Raw genomic sequence first — 24600 nt, 5'->3', positions numbered from 1 at the left:
GAGATCTTTTGTAGGGGCGCTGAGGGAGTATTGGGAGCCGATTGGTTTCTCCAAACCGGATGTTCTAGGGAAGGGCTAAGTCGGAACCAATCGTGCGGTGCGTGGGGGTATCGGCGCGGTCCGTGGCGGCGCTGAGGAGAGCGGCTACCGCCATGATAGAACAACAGAAGCGTAAGGGTCCAGAGTTGCCGCTGGTTCCAGTCAAGAGGCAGCGCCATGAGTTGCTGTTGGGAGCGGCGGGGTCGGGCTCCGGAGCGGGACAGCAGCAGGCGGCGCCGGGAGCTTTGCTGCAAGCGGTGAGTGAAGGAGCAGGCGGCCTTCGGCCCTCAGCTCATCTTCCTGTCTCCAGTGAGCCCTGCACCCGGTGATCCCGCACCGGCCCTTTCAGCGCACTGCGGGGCGGAACGGGAATCGCTACCTAGAGTTAAGGCAGAAAAACACTGAAAGCGGCCGACATCCTACGGATATTCCACCCGTTTCCCTGTGTGACGCCCGTTTTCAGCGTCTTGATCTCCCTGTGAAGTTGTGGTAGAATTAAAGTTAAGGACCTTGAGCTCAAAATCAAGAGCGAGGTTTTCGCATCCTAAATCTTCAGGGATTCGGCATAGGATAAACATTCAGAAAAGTGTGAAGAATGGATGGGAGGGTGATGAGTAATTGAATGAATGAATGAATGAATGAATGAGGAAAGGAAGGACATTAATGGCACTGGATCGCTTTGGGACTTTGGGCAAGTTCCTTTCCCCTTTACTTCTCTGCACTATTAACAACAACTGAAGAATAGTTAACATTCATTGAGTGGTTTTATTTTAAATGAAAACTCCATTAATCTTGGTAACAGCCTAAGAGCTAGGAACTGTTATTCCATTTTGTGGATGGGAAAAAAAACTCTTATCTAGTAGTGGTAGAAACAGATCTTAAACCCAGAACCTAGGGTTTTTAACATTTTTTGTAAGATAGAGGTAGTGATCACACCTCTCCTTCTGTTAGGCTCAGATAAAGAAATACGTGTCCTCTCAACTCCTCAAGGAGCAGGTCAGCAAATCTGGCTGGCACTGTGTTCATAATGTATATCCGCAATTGCTGCCATTTTTACCACCCCCATCACTAGCTCCTGATAGCTATTATTATCTCTCCAGGCATTATGGCAGTAGGGTCCTAACTGACATTCCTATTTCTACTCTTGTATGGTCAGCCTATTCTCAGTCCAGCAGCCAGAGGAATTCTAAACATCCAGTTATGTTACCCTCTGCCGAAAACTTTTGGAGACTTTCCACTTCACTCACTGTAAAACCAAAATCCTTACAATCTTTTGCCCTGTTTGCCTTTGCCTCTCTGATCTACCAATTTTCCATTGCTCACACTTGCTCCAGTCCCACTGGTTTCCATGCTCCTCTACTAGATAGAGTACTTTGCATTTGCTGCTCCTCTACTAGAATACTCTTCCAAATGTTCGTATGGTTTACACACTCAGCTCCTCCAAATCTTTGCGCAAATATCACTTTTTTAGTGAGGGTTTTCTGATCTGCTTTAAATTGCAATACCCTGTATTCATTAACCCACATTGCTTTGTTTTTCTTCATAGCACATACCACCATCTGTATGTTTTACTTGTTTTCTCTCTCTTCCTCTTTCTATCCCTGGTTCCCACTAGAATGCAAACTCCATTTATTTTGCCAGTGCCTACAACAGTGCCTGGCACATAGTATTTTTTACATAATGAATAAGCTAGAAACTACTGAAGAGATTTGGGGATTATTGATAATGTACTTGTTCATCTATCTGACAAGTATGAATATCAGCCCAAGTTCCAGCATATTGCCCCAGCCTAGACTTAATGTCAAGACCATAATCAAAAGGACTTTCCCCAATAATCTGTACCCTGCAGGGTTGTTGGGAAGCTCAGTTCAATCATTCATTCATTAAATGAGCTGGAGATTGGGAAAATAGCGTTGAATGACACCGGCAGGATCCCTGCATTTACAGAGCTTTTCTAGTGGGGAAAAAGATAAAATGTGTAAACAAATACATAAGGAGAGTAATTTCAGTAATGGTAAGTGCTGTGAGGGGATATAGTAGAGTTCATGGAATAAAGAGGGAAGGTTGGGTGCTGCTTGAGTTTGAGTGGTCAAGGAAAGACTTGATAAACAGGAAACAATTGAAAAGAGCCAAACAGGAAAATCTAATGGAAGGGGATTTCTGTCGGGGGCAACAAATATAAAGATCCTGAGGCAGAAATGAGTTTAACATGTTTGAGCAATTAAAAGTTGGCTATGGGGCAGGAGCAGAGTGACAGGAAAGTTGCTAAAGCAGGGAGACACTGGAAACTTCAGCAGGAGAGTATCAAATTGGAGACATAAGTTGTGTGAGAAGAGTTGCAATTCTCTAGATCAGGAGAAATCCACTCATTTATGGCTTTCCTTGTCTTTTCCTTACACCCACTCCCCTATTTTTCAGCTTCCTTTGCCAGTATTTGATGATTGTCTCTTTTTTGTTTAGGGGCCTCCAAGGTGTTCCTCCCTTCAAGCCCCAATTATGCTTCTCTCAGGACATGAAGGGGAAGTGTACTGCTGCAAGTTTCACCCCAATGGATCCACCTTAGCATCCGCAGGATTTGACCGACTTATATGTAAGGCATACTTTTTGAATCTGGAATAATCGCTCTCTGCCAAATAGTGATTATATCTTAAAACTTTTGGTGCCACGGAAGGTATCATTCTGATTTGGTCACATAACAAACTACATGGCTAATGTGCTAAAATAGGGTCGTGAAAATGCTGAGTGACCTTGGTTGTAGAACTTGGGGTCCGTGTGGTAAATACAGAAGCAATTATGTATTTGAAAAGTGAGTTCCTCTAGTTTGAGAATATCTTCCTCATGGAAGTGAATCTTGAGCTGATTTAGCAAGATAAGAATTCTAGGCTTAACTGGTTAATGGGAGCAATAAGGAGAGAGGTAACTTTTCTTTTCCCCAAAGGTGAAAGGCCCTCCTCTTTGTTCACTCTCAGAATCTTAGCATATGGGAAGGAAGGGGGGGGGGGTGTATCTTAAAGTGGCAACTCACTTGGATAATCTACCTACCTGTACATCATTAGGATCTGCTACCAGATTCTCAGCTCCTAGTCAGGAACACCATTTTTGAGAAATAAGTAGAAAAAATCACTTTGGGAGATCATGAGAAAAAGCAAAAAAGAAGGTAATAGAAGCCTCTGACTTTATTTCTTCTGGCATCATTTACTGCATTGTGAGATGAAATGAGCCCTTTGCCTCTTTGCTTATAACTCTGTACCTCAGAGTGGATGAGAACTGTCTGTTTTGATTTAGATGTTCTAGCTCTATGATCCTTAAATGTTCTGGTGGCCATGCATCTGGAAGGCTTAGGCATCTTTGCAGAACATCCATAACTGCTGTATATATGTACCTTAGGTACAGAGTTGCTCCTTAATAATTCTCATTAAAGTTTACTCCTTGCTAGAGCAAGCTTACTAAGGATAGCAACTGTGTCTATTCATTTACCTCGTTTTATTCTAGCACCTGGCATGTTATAGGTGCTTACTACATGTGGATTGAGTAAGTGTAATATAAAGTCATTGCCATGTCACCTTGAAGTCATTTGTGGATTCCTAGATTTTCCAAAAGTGCTGCCATTTTGCAATCTACTTATATTCATAGGAGACAAGCAATAGTGAGTGTCAGCTTTTTAAATATTATAGGGGAAAAATTTAAGATTTAAAAAATTGTATTAACTAACTTTTTTACATTATAAAATACAAAAGTATTGCATTATTTTTGTTAGTGTCAGGAAAATTGGTCCAACTGGTAGAACCAATAGTGTTCCAAGGGAGTATTATTTCAGAACTGTTGTTCCGGTAAATTCATAAGTACCCTTTCCGTGGCCAGTAATAAATTTCCTTTTGCCTGGCAATGCTCACAGAACCCCTGTCTCCCTAACAGTGTTGTGGAATGTCTATGGCGACTGTGATAACTATGCAACATTGAAGGGACACAGTGGAGCAGTGATGGAGCTGCATTATAACACAGATGGCAGGTGAGTATTCTGCATAGTGGAATGACAGCTGCTGCTTACACTAATTCTCCTTGGCATCCTTTTGCGTTTTGTCCTTGAGTTTTCTCCTTCATGAGACCATGCTATCAAAAACCGCTGCATTTGGGCAATTGCTTTATTCTGTCACTGTCACTCCGAGTAAGGTGTTTATTGTTCCATGTAGGCATTTATAAATACATCATCTCTATCCTCTAACATATCAGCATCTCAGACAAATTTGTTTTCTTAAGGCATAAAACAATAATTTTTATATGTAGAAATTAGCTATTTTTATTATAAAAGTAATAAAATATTATTTTGAAAAACCCAAAAAACAGAACCATGAAAAAATAGCCCCTATTCCTACCCTCCAGCGACAATCACTGTTAATATTTTTCTCAAGCCTTTTTCTTACTCAAAACTGGTTTTTACTTATATATTAGAACTATGTTTACGATATTGTCTGCTGTTTTTTTCCTTAACATTATTCACCTAACATATCTGTTTGTCATACTATTTATTATAAACATTTTAATGATTGCATAACTTTAGGATAACTATAGATAATATATAAATATGTTTCTAGAAGGTAATTAATTCCATTAGGTATTTCAGTAAATACTCATTGTTTTACACCCCCGACCTCTAAAACATTAGGGTTCCTTGAATCAACTGGTACATAGCCTTGTATACATTTTCCTATTAATATTTGAGTAAAGAAAGCCTTATAAAATAACTATAACTTAAGAATTATTCTCAGAGCCCGGCCGTGCGTGGGCTCAGCGGTTGAGCATTGACCTGGGATCCAGGCGATTGGGGTTCGATTCCCAGTCAGGGCACATGCCCGGGTTGCGGGCTCGATCAATGACTCTCTCATCATTGATGTTTCTGTCTGTCTCCCCCCTCTCCTTTCCTCTCTCTGAAATCAATAAAGATATATTTTTTTAAAAAGAAAAAAAGAATTATCCTTAGAGACAAAATAAAAACTGATTTTTAGGGAAAGGGTCGGAGTTGCTGAGCCATTGGGTTACGAATTGCTAGCCTCTTACTTCAGCAAGGAGTGATTAAACATTTCCAAGTGGGAGGATGTCTTATGTATAAAGTGTTGTCTATCGCAGAGGAGGAAAAGATTGAGAAAACTGCTGTATTAAATGTGTAATATATTATGAGGACTGATAGAAGGAATTTTTTTTTTTTTTTTACTAGTGTAGACCTTGTAATTGGGGTCTAAAGCACTAGTAGGATTTGGTAGGTAGGGAGAGGCAGGAATTTCATCATCACATACCAGACTGTCAGAGGACAACATGTCAGTCACCTTAAAGAGTTCGATACATTTTGGTAAGAGGGAAGGATAAATTGCTGGTGTTTATATTCACTCCTTTTCTCTTCCTCTTACCTTCTAGTATGCTCTTCTCAGCATCCACAGATAAAACTGTGGCAGTGTGGGATAGTGAAACAGGCGAGAGGGTTAAAAGGCTGAAAGGACATACTTCCTTTGTGAATTCCTGTTATCCAGCCAGGAGGGGGCCCCAGCTTGTCTGCACGGGCAGTGATGATGGTACAGTTAAGGTGAGTGTTGATCTCTCTGAGTGTTGCAATTTCTGAGGTGACACAATGTGAACCTTATCTTGCCTTAGCCTCTCTGCTATACCCTCCTCTCCACAGATTTGTTTTAGTAGCAGTCATTTCTCAAAACAGACACTTTAAGTCTCTTACAGAATAATATTAGAACCAAATCAAACCATTGTGACTTGGAATAAGATGAACCACCTGAATTGGATTCTTGGCTCAGCTGTTGATTTAATTGTGTGATCTTATGCAGTTTGCTTTTCTTATCCTCAGTTTCTCAATCTTTAGAATGGTGATAGTAGTATACATGTCTTACATGGCTGTTGTGAAATTAGCATATAAAAATATTAGTATATGGTTTAGTAACACATAATGGGATCTTAAAGGTCATTTAGTCCAGTGATTTCCAACCTGTGTGCATATCAGAATCACTCAAAGAACCTCTTTAAAAAAAAATACCCAGCCCTAACCGGGTTGCTTAGTGGTTAAAGCGTCAGCCCTCGGACTGAAGGGTCCAGGTTTGATTCTAGCCAAGGGAACGTACCTCGGTTGCAGGCTCGCCCCGGTTTTGGGTGCATGCAGGAGGTAACCAATCAGTGTGTCTCTCTCACATTGATGTTTCTCTCTCTCTCTCCCTTCCACTCTACAAAAAAGCAATGGAAAAAATATCCTCGGGTGAGGATTAAAAAAATACCCAGATTCTGGTTCAGTAAGTCTGAAGTGAGACCCTTTTTTTTTTAATCTCAGCCAGGCAGTTTACAACTGTCCATTAGCCTTCACTTCCTACTTGTATAGAGCCTGAAGATGAGAGTATAGGGCCTTCTCAGGTCTTCTCTGAGCATGTGCCCAGCCATGGGCATGCAAATGACCTTTTAGAGTCCCAGGAACATGTCAGAGCTTTTCAAAGTTTGCCTTGTTTTCCAAATTGCCTCTTTTCCCCACTTTCCTCCCCAGCTAGCTATTTGGTTGTCTTTTGTTTGCTCCAACCGTTACCCCTTGCTTCAGCCAGCAGAGGCTAATAATGTATTTGCCTGTAAATGGTTTGGACAACTACCTCTGCCCTGGTGGGAGAGTTCCAAGTTAGGAAAAATGAAGGAAACCCCTTTGAGCTCATCCTTCAGGGAGCCACCAGACAGGTAAAAACAACCACAGATCTTTAAAAATAAGGATTAAGGTCCATTCTGTTCCCTTCTACACTAGGAACCTCTACTGGGAATATAGACTGCTGTCTTTAAAGGTATTACTGAGTTAGGGGATGGAGGCAGGGTAAGATAAAACACTACAAAACTCTTCCTAAGACTCAAGTGGGTTTTTTCCTCATTAAGTGTTTCCTGATTGCTATAAACTTTTGATTAGTTTCTAGGGTTCTGATAAAGTTGATTCTGCTAGTGTTTTTTTGCTAGGTAATTCTCTGCTTTTGTAGAGAGAGAGTCTTTTAACATTCCCCACTCTGCCGTTTTTGCTGATGTAACTTCCTCTGTGTGTGTGTTTCCACACACACACATTGTGAGTTGCAGCCTACTAATAAGGTAGGATCTACTGTTTGTACACACTGGTCTAATATCCTTGCTGTGCTAAGGACATAGAACTGAACAGGTAGAGGATTTCCACCCTAAGGGCATGTTGATTAACTATGTTTATTTAAATTTTAACAAAGGACTCTGAAAATATAACCAAAGTGATTTTAATCATCTTCAGATGATTTCATCAATCTTCAGATATGCTGGCAAAATTATGGTCACTTCCCACCATGTTACTAGGATACCCAGAAAACTTTCTGAACAGGCCTCTATTAGAGATGGGTTCACCCCCACAAAGTCCTTGGGCTAAGGGGTGTACTATGCAATTACTTCTTGGAGTGCTGTTGCTATAGACTCTCCTGTTCTTCTGCTTCAGCTTTGGGACATCCGGAAGAAAGCAGCCATCCAGACATTTCAGAATACCTACCAGGTGTTAGCTGTAACCTTCAATGATACAAGTGACCAGATTATTTCTGGTGGAATAGACAATGATATCAAGGTATGTTTGGTGTTTATGTTACATTTCCCTTTCACTACGTTTACTCACACAGGTGAATCTTTTCAAGCTCCTGAGATTGTGGTAGCTTGTACTTATACCAATGAAAAGGAAAATAGTAATTTAGATCTTGTTGTCTTTCTGACCTATTCTCATTGATTTCCTAAGTCAAGGGTTTCCCATATAAATGCATCTAACACATAGTGCTTACTTTGTGTCAGGCATTGTACTTAGAGCTTTATGTTATTAATTCACTTAGTAATTCACAACAACCCTATGAAATAACTATGTTAATGCCATTTTATAAATGAACAACTGAGCCAAGAGAGATCCAGCAACTTAATCCAAGGTTATATAGCTAGTAGTGATGGACCTCAGAGAGTTTGTTTCCAGAGTCATGCTCTTAATATCTGTGGTAAATCCCCTGAAGATTTTCCTATACTCACTCTCTTTAATTCCTTTTTCCCTTTCATTCCTCAGTTCTATGTCTCCTGACCACTCCTCAGCAGGTTGGCTTCAGCCTTCATTGTTTCATTGACACTGTTCTATGATCTCTAAATCCAGTAAATCCTTTTAGTCCTTTCTTTCTTTTTTCTTCAAAAACTGGCTGTGACACATACTCTCCTATCACTCTGGCATATGCTTCCCAAATACCTCTTTGAGCTTTTCTCTCTATGCATTCTTTAAATACCATTATTCTCACCCTGACCAGTGTTGCTCAGTGGTTAGCATCGGCCTGCGCACCACAGGGTCACAGGTTCAATTCCTGGTCAATGGCACATACCTGGGTTGCAGGTTCGATCTCCAACCCTAATCCAGGCTCTTGCAGGAGGCAACCAATCGATGTTTCTGTCTATCTCTTTCTCTCTCTCTCTCTCCCCCTCTCCTCCCCTCCCTTTTATCCCTCCCACTCCATATGAAATCAATGGATTAACCCCCCCAAAAAAATAGGTAAATAAATTCCATTATTCTCCACGGTTATTTCCTAGGTGCTCTTTTCACTATATACCTTTTCCGTGGAAAATTCTCATCTACTTCCATGACTTTGTCATCTCTGTGCTGATGACTTTATATTCCCAGACCAGATCTTTAGCTTCAGACCCCTGTATACAACCAGATACTCAGTATCCCCCACTTGGATGTCTTATAAGTACTTCAAAATTCACCATTTCAAAAATTCAACTGTCCATCCCTTTTCCACCATATAATTAACTATATGGAAAGTGTGGAATTAGAACATGGGAACTTAATTAGATCATCCCAGAGTGAGGTTTGGAAACTCACATTAGAATCACTAGAGGACCTCTTATACACAAAGTAGGTTAGTGTCATTAAGTTATGGTAACTTTTATACTTTTAAACTTACTACTAGTATTTAAATTTATATACAGTGAAATTCTTTTAGTGTACAGTTCTATGAATTTTAATGCTTGCATAGATTTGTGCAACTACCACAAACGGTATAGAACAATTTCCATCACTCCCCAAAATTTCACAGTGCTCTCCTCTGTCACATCGTCTCCACATCCCTAACTGCTACCAACCATTGATCTGTTCTTTGTCCTACAGTTCCTTTTTTAGAATATCATATGCAGTAAATGGAATCATTACATATGTAACCTTTGGTACCTTGAGCACTTGTTTGACAAATCACTATACTGCCTCACTAGATTCGGAGGTGATCCTCAAAGAGCCCAGTTTTTGTTTGCTTTAGTCTTTTAGCTAGCGCCACCTATTCTAAGAAAGGGGAACAAATAGGGAACAGGAGCCCCTTTTAAAATTGGAGGGGAACTGCAGCCGGGCGTGGCTCAGCGGTTGAGCATCGACCTAGGATCCAGGAGATCAGGGTTCGATTCCTGGTCAGGGCACATGCCCAGGTTGCGGGCTGCAGCCGATCAATGACTTTCTCATCATCGATGTTTCTACCTCTCTCTCTTTCCCTCCCTTCCTCTCTGAAATCAATAAAGATATCTTTAAAAATAAATAAATAAAATAAAATCGGAGGGGAACAACTTCTGTGTGTGTTAGTGAACAAATATGCTGTTCCTGCCAACCTTTTGGGATTGTCTTTCTGGGTATAGATTGGAGAATCAGGAAAATGAGTAAAAAAAGAACGTGTGCCACTGCTTGATGGCTTAAAGGTCCAGCTGTAAATTCTTTGGCATTTCTTGTGATCCTGAACTCTAGAATGGGAGTTTAGTGGATAGTTTTCTTTTTTGGTGTTGTTGCGTTTAATGTAGTTGTAAGGGGTTAGAACCGGTCCTCATCAATTTCCTAGCCTTTGCTTTCATCCGTCAGTTATCTGGGCCAGAAGCATTTTTCTGGAATGCACATCTGACCAACTCATTCCACTACTCTGAACCTTTTTGTGGCTGCCCAGTGAGGAAGATCAAGTCCGAGCCAGGCATTCAAAACCTTTCATGAACTGGCTTTTGCCTGCCTACCTCTCAAGCATTGTCTGTTGCCTTTCTTTGCCAAGTTCTCTACAATCCAGAAATCTCTCCATGCTTCTCTGCTTTCAAACACATTACTTTTGCCTGGGAATACCCTTCTGCTTTGTCTAAGTGAAAAATACCTCTTTCTTCTTTCATACCCTGCCCAAGTGCTTCATTCTCTGTGAAACCTTCCATTTCTCATTCCCATCCCTGTGCCACAAGAGAGTTAATCCCTCTGCCCTCTTTGCTATTGCACTTTGTACAGGCCTCTCACCACTTATTTATATGTCTGTTTTCCCTACTAAGATGAAAGTTCCTTGAGAGCAGGGATTATGTCCTTTTAATGTCCAAGGGCCTGCCACTAATGAGATGTCCAAACATTCACTGAACAGTCGATTAGGACATTTGCAAAATAATTTGCTTAAATTAGTGCCCGACTCGCTCTTTCTCGTGCATATCCCAGATGCGGGCCCTGAGGGGGAAAGTCTGGAAATAGCACCCAAGTTCAGTGAGGGATGGTGAATTGCATTCTCTTTTAGTTATTATAAAGCTAAAGATTTCAACAGTGCCTTCTCTGAAGAAAAGGAACAATAGCTTGAATTTTAAAAGTCAGCCATTTTAAGCTTTCCTGATTATTGAGCCAACACACATCTTGACCAAAAAAATGATTGTATATAAAGTGTGTTGGATTCCACACATGAATGAGCTATTGATGGAGAAGTGGAGTTGTCTGCATTGTGTACTGCTTTGACATACAACATGGAACTCATTTCTAGATGAGGAAAGTTCCTTGCTTAAAGAGACAGCAGTTTTTTTTCACTTAGAAAAATTATATGACAGTATTAAATCAGATTTGGGGGAAATTTTGTATAATACCAATGACCTTAACAAAATTGCTATTCTTTTTCTATATAACATTCCAGACCTTTTCTTTTGGCTTTAATATATTTTTCACATTATTATAGTCTATATAAATATAAATACTGTTTTGTATTTTTTATATTTGCTTAATAGTTCACATTTTTACATTTGGTCTTCAGAGTTATTTTTAGGAGTTGCTTAATGATAGCTACCAGTTATTGAAGGCCTTCTGTCTTCCAAGTATATATATGCTAAGCATTCTATTTGTCATCTTCATAACACCATTTACCAAGAAGTAAATGTTGTTATTCCCATTTTACAGGCCAGAAACAGGCTCAGAAAGGGTTAGTCACCAATAACAACTCTTATTCTTTTTTTTTATCTTTATTGATTTCAGAGACAGGAAAGGAGGGGGAGAGAGAGATAGAAACATCAATGATGAGAGAGTCATTGATCTTGATCAGCTGCCTCCTGTACACCCCCTGCTAGGGATCGAGCACGCAACCCAGGCATGTGCCCTGACCAGGAATCGAACCCCGATCACCTGGATGCTAGGTTGACGTGCCCAGCCGGGCTCCAATAACAACTCTTAAGGAGCGAAGACTAGTTCAGTCTGATCCTAAATTTCTACTCTTTCCACTCTGTTATCCTACCTCTCGTATGAGAATTCATAGTGTTGCATTGTATTTATGAGCCGTAACTTAATAAACCATATATTTTTTCTGTTTGACATTAGGTTTTTTCCAGCTGAAATGTTTCTCTTACCTTTCCTACCCAGGAAACAGTGAATATGCATTTTATTTTTCTTTTAATAAATATGCTTTTCCATAATTTGTATGTGTGTATATACATATGACATTAAATGAAAAATTTAAGTCTCTGTCTTTGCGTATTATCTTGTTATATACATTTTACATACAACCGTGCCTTTTTTATATAACATGTTTACTTGTTTTTGTGTAGTTATAATAGTTTATTTTTAATTGCTAAGAATCATAGTTGAAGCATTTTAAATGTATTTTGTTATGATTTGAAAATAGCTTCTATAAATTCCAGTATTTTTTGTTGAAGTTTATCTTAATATTCGACATTCATTTGTTTGTATCTGTCTAGTCAAATATAGTAACTTTGGCTCTCTTTTTTTATTATTTATTTATTTATTTATTTATTTATAATTTATCTATTGACTTCAGAGAGAAGAAGGGAGAGAAAGAAACAGAAACATCAATAATGAGAGAGTCATTGGTTGGCTGCCTCCTGCACACCCCCTACTGGCGATCGAGCCCGCAACCTGGGCATGTGCCCTGACCGGGAATTGAACCGCGATCTCCTGGATCATATGTCGATGCTCAACCACTGAGCCACGTCAGTTGGGCTTGACTCCTTTTTTAGAAAGAGGAGAGTTTTTCCTCTTTGATAGAAAGCCTATATTTTGTGATAAAGTAGTTATTGGTCCAGAGTCAGATTAAGAAGGGATACCAATTTCTCCAGGCAATTGACTCTTCAATAATTCTGTTTCTTTGCTGTTCACAACTTGATTTCTGAGAGCACCTTTTTGTTTTGCAGGTCTGGGACCTGCGCCAAAACAAGCTGACCTACACCATGAGAGGCCATGCAGATTCAGTGACTGGCCTGAGTTTAAGTTCTGAAGGCTCTTATCTCTTGTCCAATGCAATGGACAATACAGGTACTTTAGAAAGTATTCCAAATGCCCAGTCACTGTGGACCCTAAGGAAAGTGGGCATTGGGTGCTAGAAATGTGTGCTGGGATAAATGAAGGTCCAAGGAAAGAGTCAGGACGGCTCACAGATTTTCACCAGGGCAATTAGGAGAACATGTAATAGAAAAAGCTTTAGAAAAGATGGTCAAGAAGCCAGGATTCTAGTCCCAGATCTGCCACCTAATCCCTGAGCAACTTTGCACATCACACTTCTCAACATCAGTTTCTACACTGATGAAAAAGAAGAGTGGACTTTACTTCTAAGGCCCATTTTAGCTCTGGTATGCTATGAATCCAAGGCTATATGGATTCAAGCATGATTCAAGAAACTCGATAATTTTATTGAAAAAGATGAGAGACTGGAGATCCATCCAAGGCAGTTCTCAGGCATTTTCAGAAAACACCATCTTGGATAATCAGTAGACCTATTGAATCTCAGTTGTGCTCTTTCTGCCATTCTGTCTTCCTTCCCCACTCAAAACCATTAGTGTGACAAGAGGCCTTCATTAAAGTATCCCAACATTCTGAATTTACACAGACACACTCTTTTCTTTGCTTGTTTTTGAGTTGTTGGGTTGGAGAATGGGTGTAGCAGAAAAGGAGGATGACTTAATATTTTTGAAAATACTCCTCTGGTACACAAATTCATGGGTTTATTGGGAGCTAAAGTGTTTTCACCAACATTTTGTAATGAAAGCAGTGCCTAGCACTCAATGGGTGCTCAGTATGAATGAATGAACATTCTTTACCTTCTGACTGTATTTTCAGCTCTATAGCAAACTTTTATGCATAGCTTTGCCTTTTTATGCCTCTCTGACTTCAAGGATTGTTCTTTTTTTCCACACTCAAAATGATAGCTATAGCTACTACTCACTCTGGGTATTTATACATGTATCCTGATTTTAGTGGATTTACCACTGACTGATTCTAGCATTGTTCACAGTAAGGAAAAATGAGATTCCCTAAAGGGTTATTAAGAAGAAGGATTTCCTGCCAGTTTGGCTCAGTGGTTAGAGCAGACTGAAGGGTCTCAGGTTTGATTCAGGTCAAGGGCATGTACCTCAGTTGCAGGCTCAATCCCCAGCCCCAGTCGGGGCACATGCAGAAGGCAACTAATCGATGTCTCTCTCACGTCGATGTTTCTCTCTCTCTCCCTCCCCCTTCCACTCCCTGAAAAGCAATGGAAAAAATATCCTCAGGTGAGGGTTTAAAAAAGAGAGAATTTCTTGTTATGGCTGTATAATAAAATTATAAATTTTTTTATTTTTGTTTATTGCTGCCAATCTTTTAGATCTCTTTCACATATATCATCTTACTTGATCCTTAAAATACCCGTGCTAATACCTTCTTACAGGGAGGCCAAAACACAAAGATCTCACTACTTATCTGATATTACCCATCATATATATAGTAGAGTTAAAATTAAAATCAAAGCTCACTTTATGATACTTTGTACAGTACTCTTTTGATGTATATATTTGACCTTGTTCAAGTTTAGCCTTCCAGGTTCCCCTCTGAGCAAAATTAGAAAAGGCTAGTCCTGAGTTTGATTTTTATAGATTGAATGTCACAGTAGTCAATGATGGTTAGATTGTCATGTCGAAGCTTTGCTAAATGTAACTCTTTGGGTTGGCAGAGGAATCATTTGCAAAACATGTCGTTGAAATTAGTGTTACCCCAACTACTCTCCGTTGCAGATCCCCGGCAGTGTTTGACGTTCCCCTCCTGTCAGCTCAGCTTTCCTTTGTGCTCGTGGGCCCAGTGAGTGGGACTTGAGCACATTTTATTCCTCTTAGAAAAAGGAAAGAGCCCTACTGGGTAGCAGTGCACTGTGCTGACTTCCTCCCCAGGAAATAGCATCTCTTTGACATGGTCCTGATTTCAGCTGGGCTCTCAGGAGGCCCCCTTGCTGACAACTGTTTTGTTTGGTTTATTTGAATTTGCAGTGCGAGTCTGGGATGTCCGGCCATTTGCTCCCAAGGAGAGATGTGTAAAGATATTTCAAGGAAATGTGCACAACTTTGAAAAGGTGAGTTCTGCACAGCAAAGGAGTTCGTCCATTTGATTCAAAGAAGCATTTAAGATGGTGCTAAGGTGCAGTATCTACATAAATCATTATGTTGTACACCTAAAACTAATACAATGTTAGGTCAGTTTTATTTCATTTTAAATTTAAAGAGATCAGTACCTCTACTAAGAAGGGGCTGCATTCCAGTAATACTTTTCTCCATCAAAACTGTACTTGCTAGAAATAAAACATAGAAGGAAGGATAGGGTAGAAGGCAATCACATAGATAGGTGGTGATGGGGCCACCCTTCAGTTTAGGGCTTCCAACTTCAACAGGACACTCCTATCCTTTTAATTCCTTGGTAACTTTGACCCTCTTAGGTTAGTGTTCCAAATGGGACCCAGGCTCCCATTGCTGTGACCCAGACGACCTCACTCATCCTCCCAGCAATCAGCTGTTAGAGCCCTAAGAATACATCTCTCTCAGAAAGCACCATGGCCCAAGTTCTGAGAGTCAGAAATTTTTTTCTAAACTCTCAAATCCCAGGTCAGCTCTTAAAAGCAGCTTTTCCCCAAGATAATTTGATAATAGAGACTAATGGTTTTCTTTTGAGATCCCATTGAGATTGTTTCACTTTATAAATCAAATCTTATTTTTTGTTGGATTTGGTTCCTTTTTTTCCTTTCCCTTCAAGATAAAATGAAAGACCTTTTCATGAGGATCAAGGTAAATGGAGCAAAGGGAGACTCCATTTGTAGGTAGAACAAAATTTTGTTGCCCAGTGCACTCTAATTTACTAGGAATTAAGCATTTTCTACAGTTTTTATATGGTGTGAAATTATAAAGCATGCCATCTTGGGTCACAGAATATAAAATAATTGCTGATCACCTTTCTGGGGAAAATAATTAAAATTCTACTTAAGACATTTAAAGTCTCTCAGTGACTCCGTCATAAAGGGGGGTTTGGTACATTACTGGATTCATTGGATTCCTGCTTATTCATCATTTTAGAATCTTCTGAGATGTTCTTGGTCGCCTGATGGAAGCAAGATAGCAGCTGGCTCAGCCGACAGGTAAGGATTACTGGGCATGTGGTAAAGAATGACAGAGCTATGCTGGTACCTTTTCATGTTTAATACATTAAGTGTGGATACCAAGCTAGAGTAGACACAGGGGTACAGCTGTACTCAGAGATGAAGCCATGTGCACTATGTAGGGTTTAAAGTTTATGTCGGACAAACACATCATTTCGACCCTCTTTGGATACACTTTAGACCTGGAGGGTAAACAATTTCTTTGATTCTGTTGAATTCCCTTTGCCATCATAATAAAATTCAGACTCGTAATCTGACTCCAGTTTTTTTCATCAGATTCTTCTGCCGTGCTTCAGTTTATTTATATACTTATTGTGTACTTTCCTCACCCACCATCACCACAGTACTTCACTCACACGGAACCTTCCCTGTTCTACATCCCTTGTGCCTCCAGGCTTCTCACTCGTAGCTCCTCTTTATTATTCAAACTCCTATATCTCTCTAGTAATCAATCACCTCTCTCTGTTAATCACCTCTCTCTGTTATGCCTACAAACTTTTCACGACCCTCGTTCTCCCTTACCTTGCAGGCATAACTAATTTCCCTTTGTTTTGTGCTGTCACACTTTGTACACCTAACCCCTATTAGCATTTATTATACCTTACAGTAAGTGGGACACCCTCAGTACATTATTTGCTCGTAGAGGTCAGAGAATGAGTCTTAGTCACCTCTGAACCGAGGGCAGTGTTTGACCTATTCTAAGCACTTAGTGAATATTATATGAACGAATTCCTAGCTCAAGGATGGCAGTCAGGTATTACTCTGCATGTGGTGACCTGTACTTGGGAGGGAGTCAGAGGTTGAATAGTCAGAGGTCCCCAGGCTGTTGGGCCCCAGATGTGGAATGGTAAAGAGTGAGGACGCCCTCTGAGGACAAACTCTGGATCCTAGGTCGATGCCCAATCAATGAGCCATCTTTCTCCCCCTTTAGAGATTTTCCTACTCCCTTGCTAAAGTAGGCACCATCCTATAAACATGAAGCCTTTCCTGGACTAGCTTGGGCTTTCCACATGTTCCAGGATCTTCTCCTATTTGGGGCCCTAGCACAGCCATAGAGAAACCTCATTTTGGTGTATCCCACAACTTTATATTTGTGAACATACTTGAAGGTTTGCTTCTTTTTTTATGGCAAGTTTAATGCCAGGGAAAACGAAGAAGTATTCAGCTATTTTCTGGAGTGAAAAGGAGTCCAGGTGAAACAGTGCTACATTGATGGTTTGAGTCCTGGTGGTTTAGAGAGCTGCCTTAAAGAGGGAATGTAAGAGATTTTCAGTTGTCAGGTTACTAAAGATCTTAAGCAGGCCCACAGCATAAGGTGTCTTGCATTCTGACAGAGTAAGAAGCATTCTAAGTATTTTTACATTACTTTCAGCAGAGAGATTGTATCTTTCCTATGTCATTAAGCTTTTTAAAAATATATATATCTATATTAATTTCAGAGAGAGGAAGGGAGAGAGAAAGTTGAAACATCAATGATGAGAGTCGTCATTGATCGGCTGCCTCCTGCATGCCCCCAACTGGGGATCGAGCCCACAACCCAGGCATGTGCCCTGACTGGGAATCAAACCTCCATCTCCTGGATTTTAGGTTGATGCCCAATCACTGAGCCATGCCTGGCCAGGCTGTAATTAAGCTTTTCAATGATATTTGCCTAAGCTTTTCTTCTGAGCAGTTTGTTTTTGACATTCATTGGCCCTGACTTTCAATGTCCCCTCTTCCCTCTTTCCCTGGAAGCATGGCTCTGGTTTGGGGAAAGTCTGCTTGTCTACCTGCTGGGGGTTGGCCACATTTCACAGGCCTCCTCACCAATTAGCCTGAAGTCAGCAAGCAGCTCTGTTACATAAAGAGCCTGGTTCCTGCCCAGCCTTGCCATGCCAAAGTAACAAGAGGACATGGAACCCCTCTAAATTTAGCATCTAATTGGCAGCCATGGAGAGTGAGGCCTTGAAGTAAACCTTTGGAGATCTGGTGTTCTGCTGGCCTTTGTGTACCTGGGAAATGTAACCTTCCTTCTCAGAAAACTGCTTTGCAACTTGTCCTGGGTTTGGCAAATTTCCCCTCTATACTTGCAAACCATCTGCCTACTCATGTTCAGACTCGAAACCCTTCAAAAGTCCCAGCACAGACCATGGGAACACAGGCCAGTTTTTCTACTATGAGTGATTTAATTAACCTCTTGATTTCATGTGACTGTATTTTGATACATTGATAACTAATGTATTTGTCATAGCAATAGCTATCGTTAATTGTGTGTGTTATCTTATTATTTCTCTCAACCAAGTTGTGAGATCAATATTGTCTCCATCCTTACACCTAAGGAAAGAGACGCTCAGAGAAAAATAAATAATTGTATAAAGTTACTTAGCTATTAAATAGCTGCACCGAGACTTAAACCCAGGTCTTTCTGACTCCAGAGCTCATACACTTCTTCACCATGCCACGTCATCCTTAGCTGGATTAATGGGGACAGTTATTTGTACATGGCAGGAAAAAAGACAGTAGGGAGAGCATGAGCATCAGAGGCAAGGAGTCTGTAGACAGATGGGCTCCTGCTTCTCTTCCGTCTTGCTTGGAACTTTTATTTAGTTCCTATGAAGCCAGCTCTTGAGAACTAAACAGTATAATTATGAAGGTCTTGTTTATTTGCATTTTAGACCAAAAGTGTTTACTGTCACATCAGAACTAGGCATTTTATAATCAAATACTGTGAGTTGTACCCTTTTAGGTGTTGACAGAACAAAACAAATGTGTAAATTTGTATAACCTGTTTGAAAACCACAAACCCTTTAAATTTACCAAGAGGTTATTTTTGCATGTTCATATAAAGATAATATCTCTGTTTTACCTTCAGCTTCAAATGACCCAAGCAGGGTTGAGGGTCAAAGGAACTTCTTTATTGGGAGCTGGGGGAATGAGGTGTTTGAGGGTGGTAAGAGAAAGGAGAATACTGGAATATATTAAGAGTTCTAATTTCAGTTCTGCCACTGATGAACTGTGTCACCTTGGAAAAGTCACTGTACCATAATTTTCTTATCTGTTAAATGAGGTTAGACTAGCTGATTTCTATGGGCCCTTTCCTATGCTAGTATTCTTTCTGCTTATGAATTCAGTGCAAGATTTGGGTCAAGTGTATATTTGGGTTATATTTATATAGCACAGATTTCCTGTTCCTTCTCTGGCTCTGTGATTTGAATATTATACTAAAAGTTCAGGTGCCTCTCAACCTAGGCTCCCAATCTACCATGAATTCAGTTACCTTTAAGGCATTCCCGCCCAGCCAGGCGTGGCTCAGCCGTTGAGCATCAACCTAGGATCCAGGAGATCGGGGTTCGATTCCTCATCAGGGCACATGCCCGGGTTGCAGGCTAAGCAGCCAATCCAGTGACTCTCTCATCATTGATGTTTCCATCTCTTTCTCTCCCCCTCCTTTCCTCTCTCTGAAATCAATAAAGATATGGGTTTAAAAAAAAAAAAAAAAAAAGATATTCCTGGATGCATATGACGGTAACTACAGTCTAATTATATGGGGTGCTTTTTGCAGAAGATTTCTGTATGTGGTCGGTAGGAAAAACTGTCTTTCTCTTCCATGTTCTTTCCTATTTCATAACCTTGTGTTTGAAAATAGAAGTAATGTTTATATATTTTTTTGCTATTCCGATTTCTCCACTCAGTTGTTCAAGGGCAGATCTATGCCTTATTCAAAATCTGCATTTCTAGTTTCTAAAAGTCAGAAAACAGTTCAATAAATATGGGGCGAATAAATAAATTGTTGCTTCCATTTTCCTTAAAAAGCCATGCTTCTCCCATTTCCTCAGCTCTGAAAGGCCTTAGCTTTGTTCTTCATGATACCTTGCAGGTTTGTGTATGTGTGGGATACCACAAGCAGGCGGATTTTGTATAAGCTACCCGGCCATGCTGGCTCCATCAATGAAGTAGCTTTCCACCCTGACGAGCCCATCAGTAAGTCTTTCCTGACTATGGGGAAAGGGTAACTATGGAATGTCCCAAAGGACCCTGAGAATACAGAGGCAGAGTTGGGCGTCTGTTTTCTGTGAATGTTCATGCAAACATTCTTTATGGGTATCGACAGTCTCACTATGTTCTAAGTGGTGAGGGTAAGAGCAGTGTTTCATTTTATAACTCAACTCACATTTTATTGGCTAGCCAGTCATTTTGTAAACTAAGTAATAAGCCTTGGATTTAGGGAGATACAAGCTCATTTACAAAATGACTAGCACAGACATTGATTTTTCTTTTCTAGAATGACTGAGATGGTCTTTTTCTTAGGGTTTGACTGACAAGAGGCATCAGGATTTAGAGCCTGATAATGTAATGTATTTCCCGTAGCACAGTCCACCCTTGTCGTTTTGAGAGGAGGTGGATTGAAAAGCCCAGCTAGTTTCCTATGAATCGTGTTTAGGGGGAGGGGGATTTAAGCTAAATCCAGTTGTTCTTTTATACCAAAATTGGCTCTTGAACTAAGAGCTCTTGAACACCAAGTCTCCTTGAGCCTTCATTATTTCCAGTTATTCTATGTTCTTTCACCTCAGTTCTCTCAGCATCCAGTGACAAGAGACTGTATATGGGGGAGATTCAGTGAAGATACGGAATGAAGGACTCCAAGGCTGCTTGACCTCAGACTGCATGAGTGGCACCAAGTGGTGCCCAGGCCAGCATCTTCCTTTCAGATGAAGATCAAGAAATCAGGAGGAGGTGCCCCTGGTCCAGCAACCACGTGTGTCTCATTTCACCCGGATGAGTGATTAAGGCAAGCTTACGAAGGCCTCTAAAAACCACCTGCCAGATTTCAGGGACTGTTTGGTTTTTTTCTTCTTTACTTTCTTTTTGTTTTTTTAATATTTCTTCTAAGGGACAGACATTGGTTGGTTTGTAGCTTCCTGTTTTCTCATCCAGACTGAAGACGGAATGTGACTGAAATTTGTTGGGGATTTTTTTTAATTCAGTAACCAGCTTGTATATTTTCTTTCTGTGTTTCTCTGAGTCATTTTGTATTAAAAGCCAAATAGATGCCTTTTTACAAGAGCCATGTAGATTGGGCTTATTGCTGTCTTTTCTTTGATGCTTGACCACTATAAATCTGAGCAGGACATGATATGGACGGGTGATACAATCCAGTTAAAACTCCCAAGAAGCTCTTTACTGGGGTATTCTGGGCTTTCCCCCCTTTTTTGTGTTTCTGTGTTTACTCCCATGAAAATGACAAGGAATAATTATCGGTAACAAATTCTGCTCTTCTATTAGACACAACGCAGTGAAGAGGTGATGAATAAGGTCTGAGAGAGCCTTGTTTACTTTAATGAACAGGGTCTCTCTGCCTCCTGCCAAAAATCACTTTGCTGAGCAGTGGTTCCTACACTCAGGGTTCCTGCAGCGGGCAGATTTGGGGCAGTCTCAGCTGGCAGAACAACATTGGCTGGAAGGCTGCACTAAACTCAAAAGGAATAGGAGAAAGTTTTGGTGTAACTGGGTTATGACATTGAGCCTTATTTATGATTCCACCTACTTGTCTCTCCTTCCTAAATGGACAGTGGTAGTAAGAAATGCTAGTAACTGTCTTCCACCCCTAAGAGAGGTTACTGTCACCCTGGATCACCAGGGGACTATGCTGAGCACACAGGCCAGCACTCATGGATTTTACCCGAGGAGTGTGTCTTTTCTCAGTCTTGTATCTCAACACAGAGGTCTTCATGCCTCCAACCTGTTCTAACATGTTTGATTTTATAATTTTAGCTCAAAAAATGTTGAATCACTTGTGTATAAGTTATAAGAGAGAGGGGATGGTCTTAAGTGAGCACATGTCCAATATTTAACTCATTAATGAAGGAGGAGCCAGCAGGATGGTAAAGCTGTCAGAGCAACTCACTGTGCCTGGGAGAGTTGAGGAAGCTTCACACATTATGTGATTATGCTTAGATTGGGACTTTGAGTGGGGCTTTACCAGGTGGACAAGGAACATGTGCATTGAACATCAGCATCTTTAGAGGTGGGGAGCAGCAGGTAGTAAAGTTGCAGAGTAAGTAGGAACAGAATCCTGGAGAGTTTGTACTTCATGAACTTGATCCTATAAGTTGAGGTTTCCTAAAATATATTCCACAGAACACTGTTTCCCAGATATGTTAGAAACATTGGGCCATAAGATTCCATTCTCAAATATATTTGAAAAAGCCCAGGTTAAAAAGTGAGGCAGGTTTCTTTACTGTAGGACTGCTTAGAGACAGTAGAAGCCATAAAGTCATACTTTAGTATACAAAGTATAGTGGGATCTTCAGAGGGAATGGTGACTCAGATTTCAGGCCTGGGCAGTAATTATATGTGTGGTTATGCCTTTAACCAGGAGAGGTTCCGCCAGAGGTGTTTTGCAAGCTACTCTTCACATTTCTCGCACTAGCACAGGTTACCTTCTAATCCCTTTAAGGTCCACATACCTCACAATTAGTCTAGTACCCTCCACTCACCCATCTTTCTTGACTTGGGCCAAAACATGGCTTGAACCTTGACATTGCACTTTTAAAAGCCTAATAATAATGCCTTGAGCCCGGCCGGGCATGGCTCAGCGGTTGAGCGTCAACCTAGGATGCAGGCGATCGGGGTTCAATTCCTGGTCAGGGCACATGCCTGGGCTGCAGGCTAGGCAGCCGATCAGTGACTCTCTCATCATTGATGTTTCTGTCTCTCTCTCTCCCTCTCCTTTCCTCTCTCTGAAATCAATAAAGATATATTTATAAAATAAAATAATAAAATAAAATAATGCCTTAAGAAGGTAACAGTGATTGGGTAGAATGAGGGCCCTGGAGACTGCAAGGGCTTTCATCTGACCTTAGCCTCTTCACTCCTGCCAAGTACCTTCAAAAGCTGGGCAGAGGCCATTAGCAGGAAATAGCAGCACCACTTAGAATCTGAAGGAAATAGAGGCCCTAGCCTGGGGAATCAAGATTTGAGTATAAAATATCCCCAGAAGGTACAAATTGTATTCTCACTTTGGGAGAGAGATACTGCTCCCAAATGAGTAATGGCATCTCTAGTTTTCAGTTAATTTCCCTTTATGACTTCCACCTTCTCTAGCACTTAATACTGTTGGCACTTAAAAGAGCCAGATCTTTTTTTTTTCCACTGGGTGGTTGAGTTTTGTGTGCTGAATTATTAGGGAGGTGGATTTGGACAGGTCAGAGCTCTTGTCAGAGTTGCTTCACAGTGACACTACAAAGTTATTTGTTTCTCAAAGATAGACCTGGAGTCTGCTGCTTGTTAATATCGCCAGGTGTGTGGATGGGAAACAGGTGTGAGAGAGCTCTGGGTAATTTTGGGCTGCAGGCAGTTGAGCCTGAGGGAAAAGCTGTCAGGCCATTTGAGTTAGGATAGGATTGCTCCTTCCAAGAGATTTTAGGGCTTGACAGCTGTGTCCCAGGACAGAAGGAGGAGCCAGACTTTAAAGACAGCCTCTATTCCTATGGAACCAAATGAAACCAAGTCTGAGTTTTGAGCCTACTCTCTGGTCAGTTGTCTCTGTACCTCAGACCCATGGTGATCTTTCTCCCAAAAAGCTCTGGATGGGCACCCACCCTGTCTGCATCAAGCCCTGAGCTATCCCAAACTCTCCTTCTGGGCTTCAACTTCTTTTCCTCACTTGCCTCTGAAACACACCTAGACTTAGATTCTTCTTTAACTTATGTCCTTTAGAGCAGTTCTTAACTGGGCAATTTTGCCACCCAAAGGACATTTGGCAGTGTCTGGAGATACTTTTCATTGTCACCACTGAAGAGATGCTATGCACAACTAGTGAATAGAGGCCAAAGATGCTCAAAGAATTAGGTACTCCAAAATGTTGTTAGTGGTGCTGTTGAGAAACCCTCTTCGAGAACAGCGATTCTCAAAGTGTGGTCTGGAACAGCAGCATCAGCATCATCTGAGAACTTGCTAGAAATACAAATTTTAAAGCCCCACCTGAGACTTACTGAATCAGAAACTTTGGGGAAAGGAGATATTCAGCCATCTTTTAACGAGTCCTCCAGGCTATTTTGATGCAAGTTTGAGAACCACTGCTCTTCAGACTCAGAAAGTTTTCATCTTTCCTAGGAAAGCCACAGAGGCTCCTCCTGTTTATCCATTAATAGGTGTCTTTAACTATTGAGCTGTTCTTTCTGCTTCGTGCTACATGCATTACCTCACTTGATTGTCACATATGGGTCAACAGGTTTAAAGAGAAGTAACACCCAAGATCAACCAACTGGGAAATGGCAAAGCCAGGATGTAAACTCAGCTAGAGCTCTTATCCCATCACCATGATGTAGGCCTTAGTGGCTTTCAGCCTTAGAATGCACATGGAATCACCTAGGGAGCCTTTAAAAAACCAGATGCTTAGATCATGCCCCAGACCAATGAAATCCGAGTCCCTGGGGTAAAAATCAGTATTTTTTAAAGCTTCCTCAAGTAATTGCATTGTGCAGTCAAGGTTGAGGACACTGGTGTTAGCCAATGCTGACTGGCCTTCCTTCAGTGCCCCAAATATAGCATCCAAGGTGCTAGGGCTGGAAAGGGCCTTAGGTCATCTAGGCCAACCTCCTTTTACAGAAGAAGAGACTGAGCTTAGATACAGTTTTCCCAGGGTCACATGCTAATATAAATTAGTGGCTTTGCTTATTCAGGGAGCATTTATTCCCCAACCCTCTGTGGCCAGTTATTCTGGGCTCAGAATACAGAAATGACAAGTCCAGCCTCTTTGGGGTTCACAGGGCAGAATGGTGGGAGAAAAAAATTAGGGCTTCTCAAAGTTCTCCATTAAGTGTCCTTAATGACAGAGGAGAATGAACAGGAGCAGGAGGAGGGACTCCTG

General features: G+C 40.9%; 1 protein-coding gene across 1 annotated transcript; it reads left to right on the top strand.

The window, feature by feature from the left end:
• Positions 1–143: 143 nt before the first annotated feature.
• SNRNP40 (small nuclear ribonucleoprotein U5 subunit 40) lies at positions 144–20792 on the top strand. The gene is made up of 10 exons (XM_016217311.2): positions 144–296; positions 2500–2629; positions 3955–4048; positions 5449–5614; positions 7511–7633; positions 12493–12613; positions 14593–14675; positions 15667–15728; positions 19606–19709; positions 20300–20792. Exons 1-10 carry the CDS (start codon positions 153–155, stop codon positions 20347–20349), a joined length of 1077 nt encoding a protein of 358 aa, XP_016072797.1. The 5' UTR covers positions 144–152; the 3' UTR covers positions 20350–20792.
• Positions 20793–24600: the final 3808 nt, after the last annotated feature.

Source organism: Miniopterus natalensis, chromosome 9, assembly GCF_054644295.1.
Source record: "Miniopterus natalensis isolate mMinNat1 chromosome 9, mMinNat1.hap1, whole genome shotgun sequence".
NCBI classification, from domain to species: domain Eukaryota; kingdom Metazoa; phylum Chordata; class Mammalia; order Chiroptera; family Miniopteridae; genus Miniopterus; species Miniopterus natalensis.
Note: the sequence above shows the minus strand (reverse complement) of the source record. Positions and strands in the feature narration are given on the sequence as shown.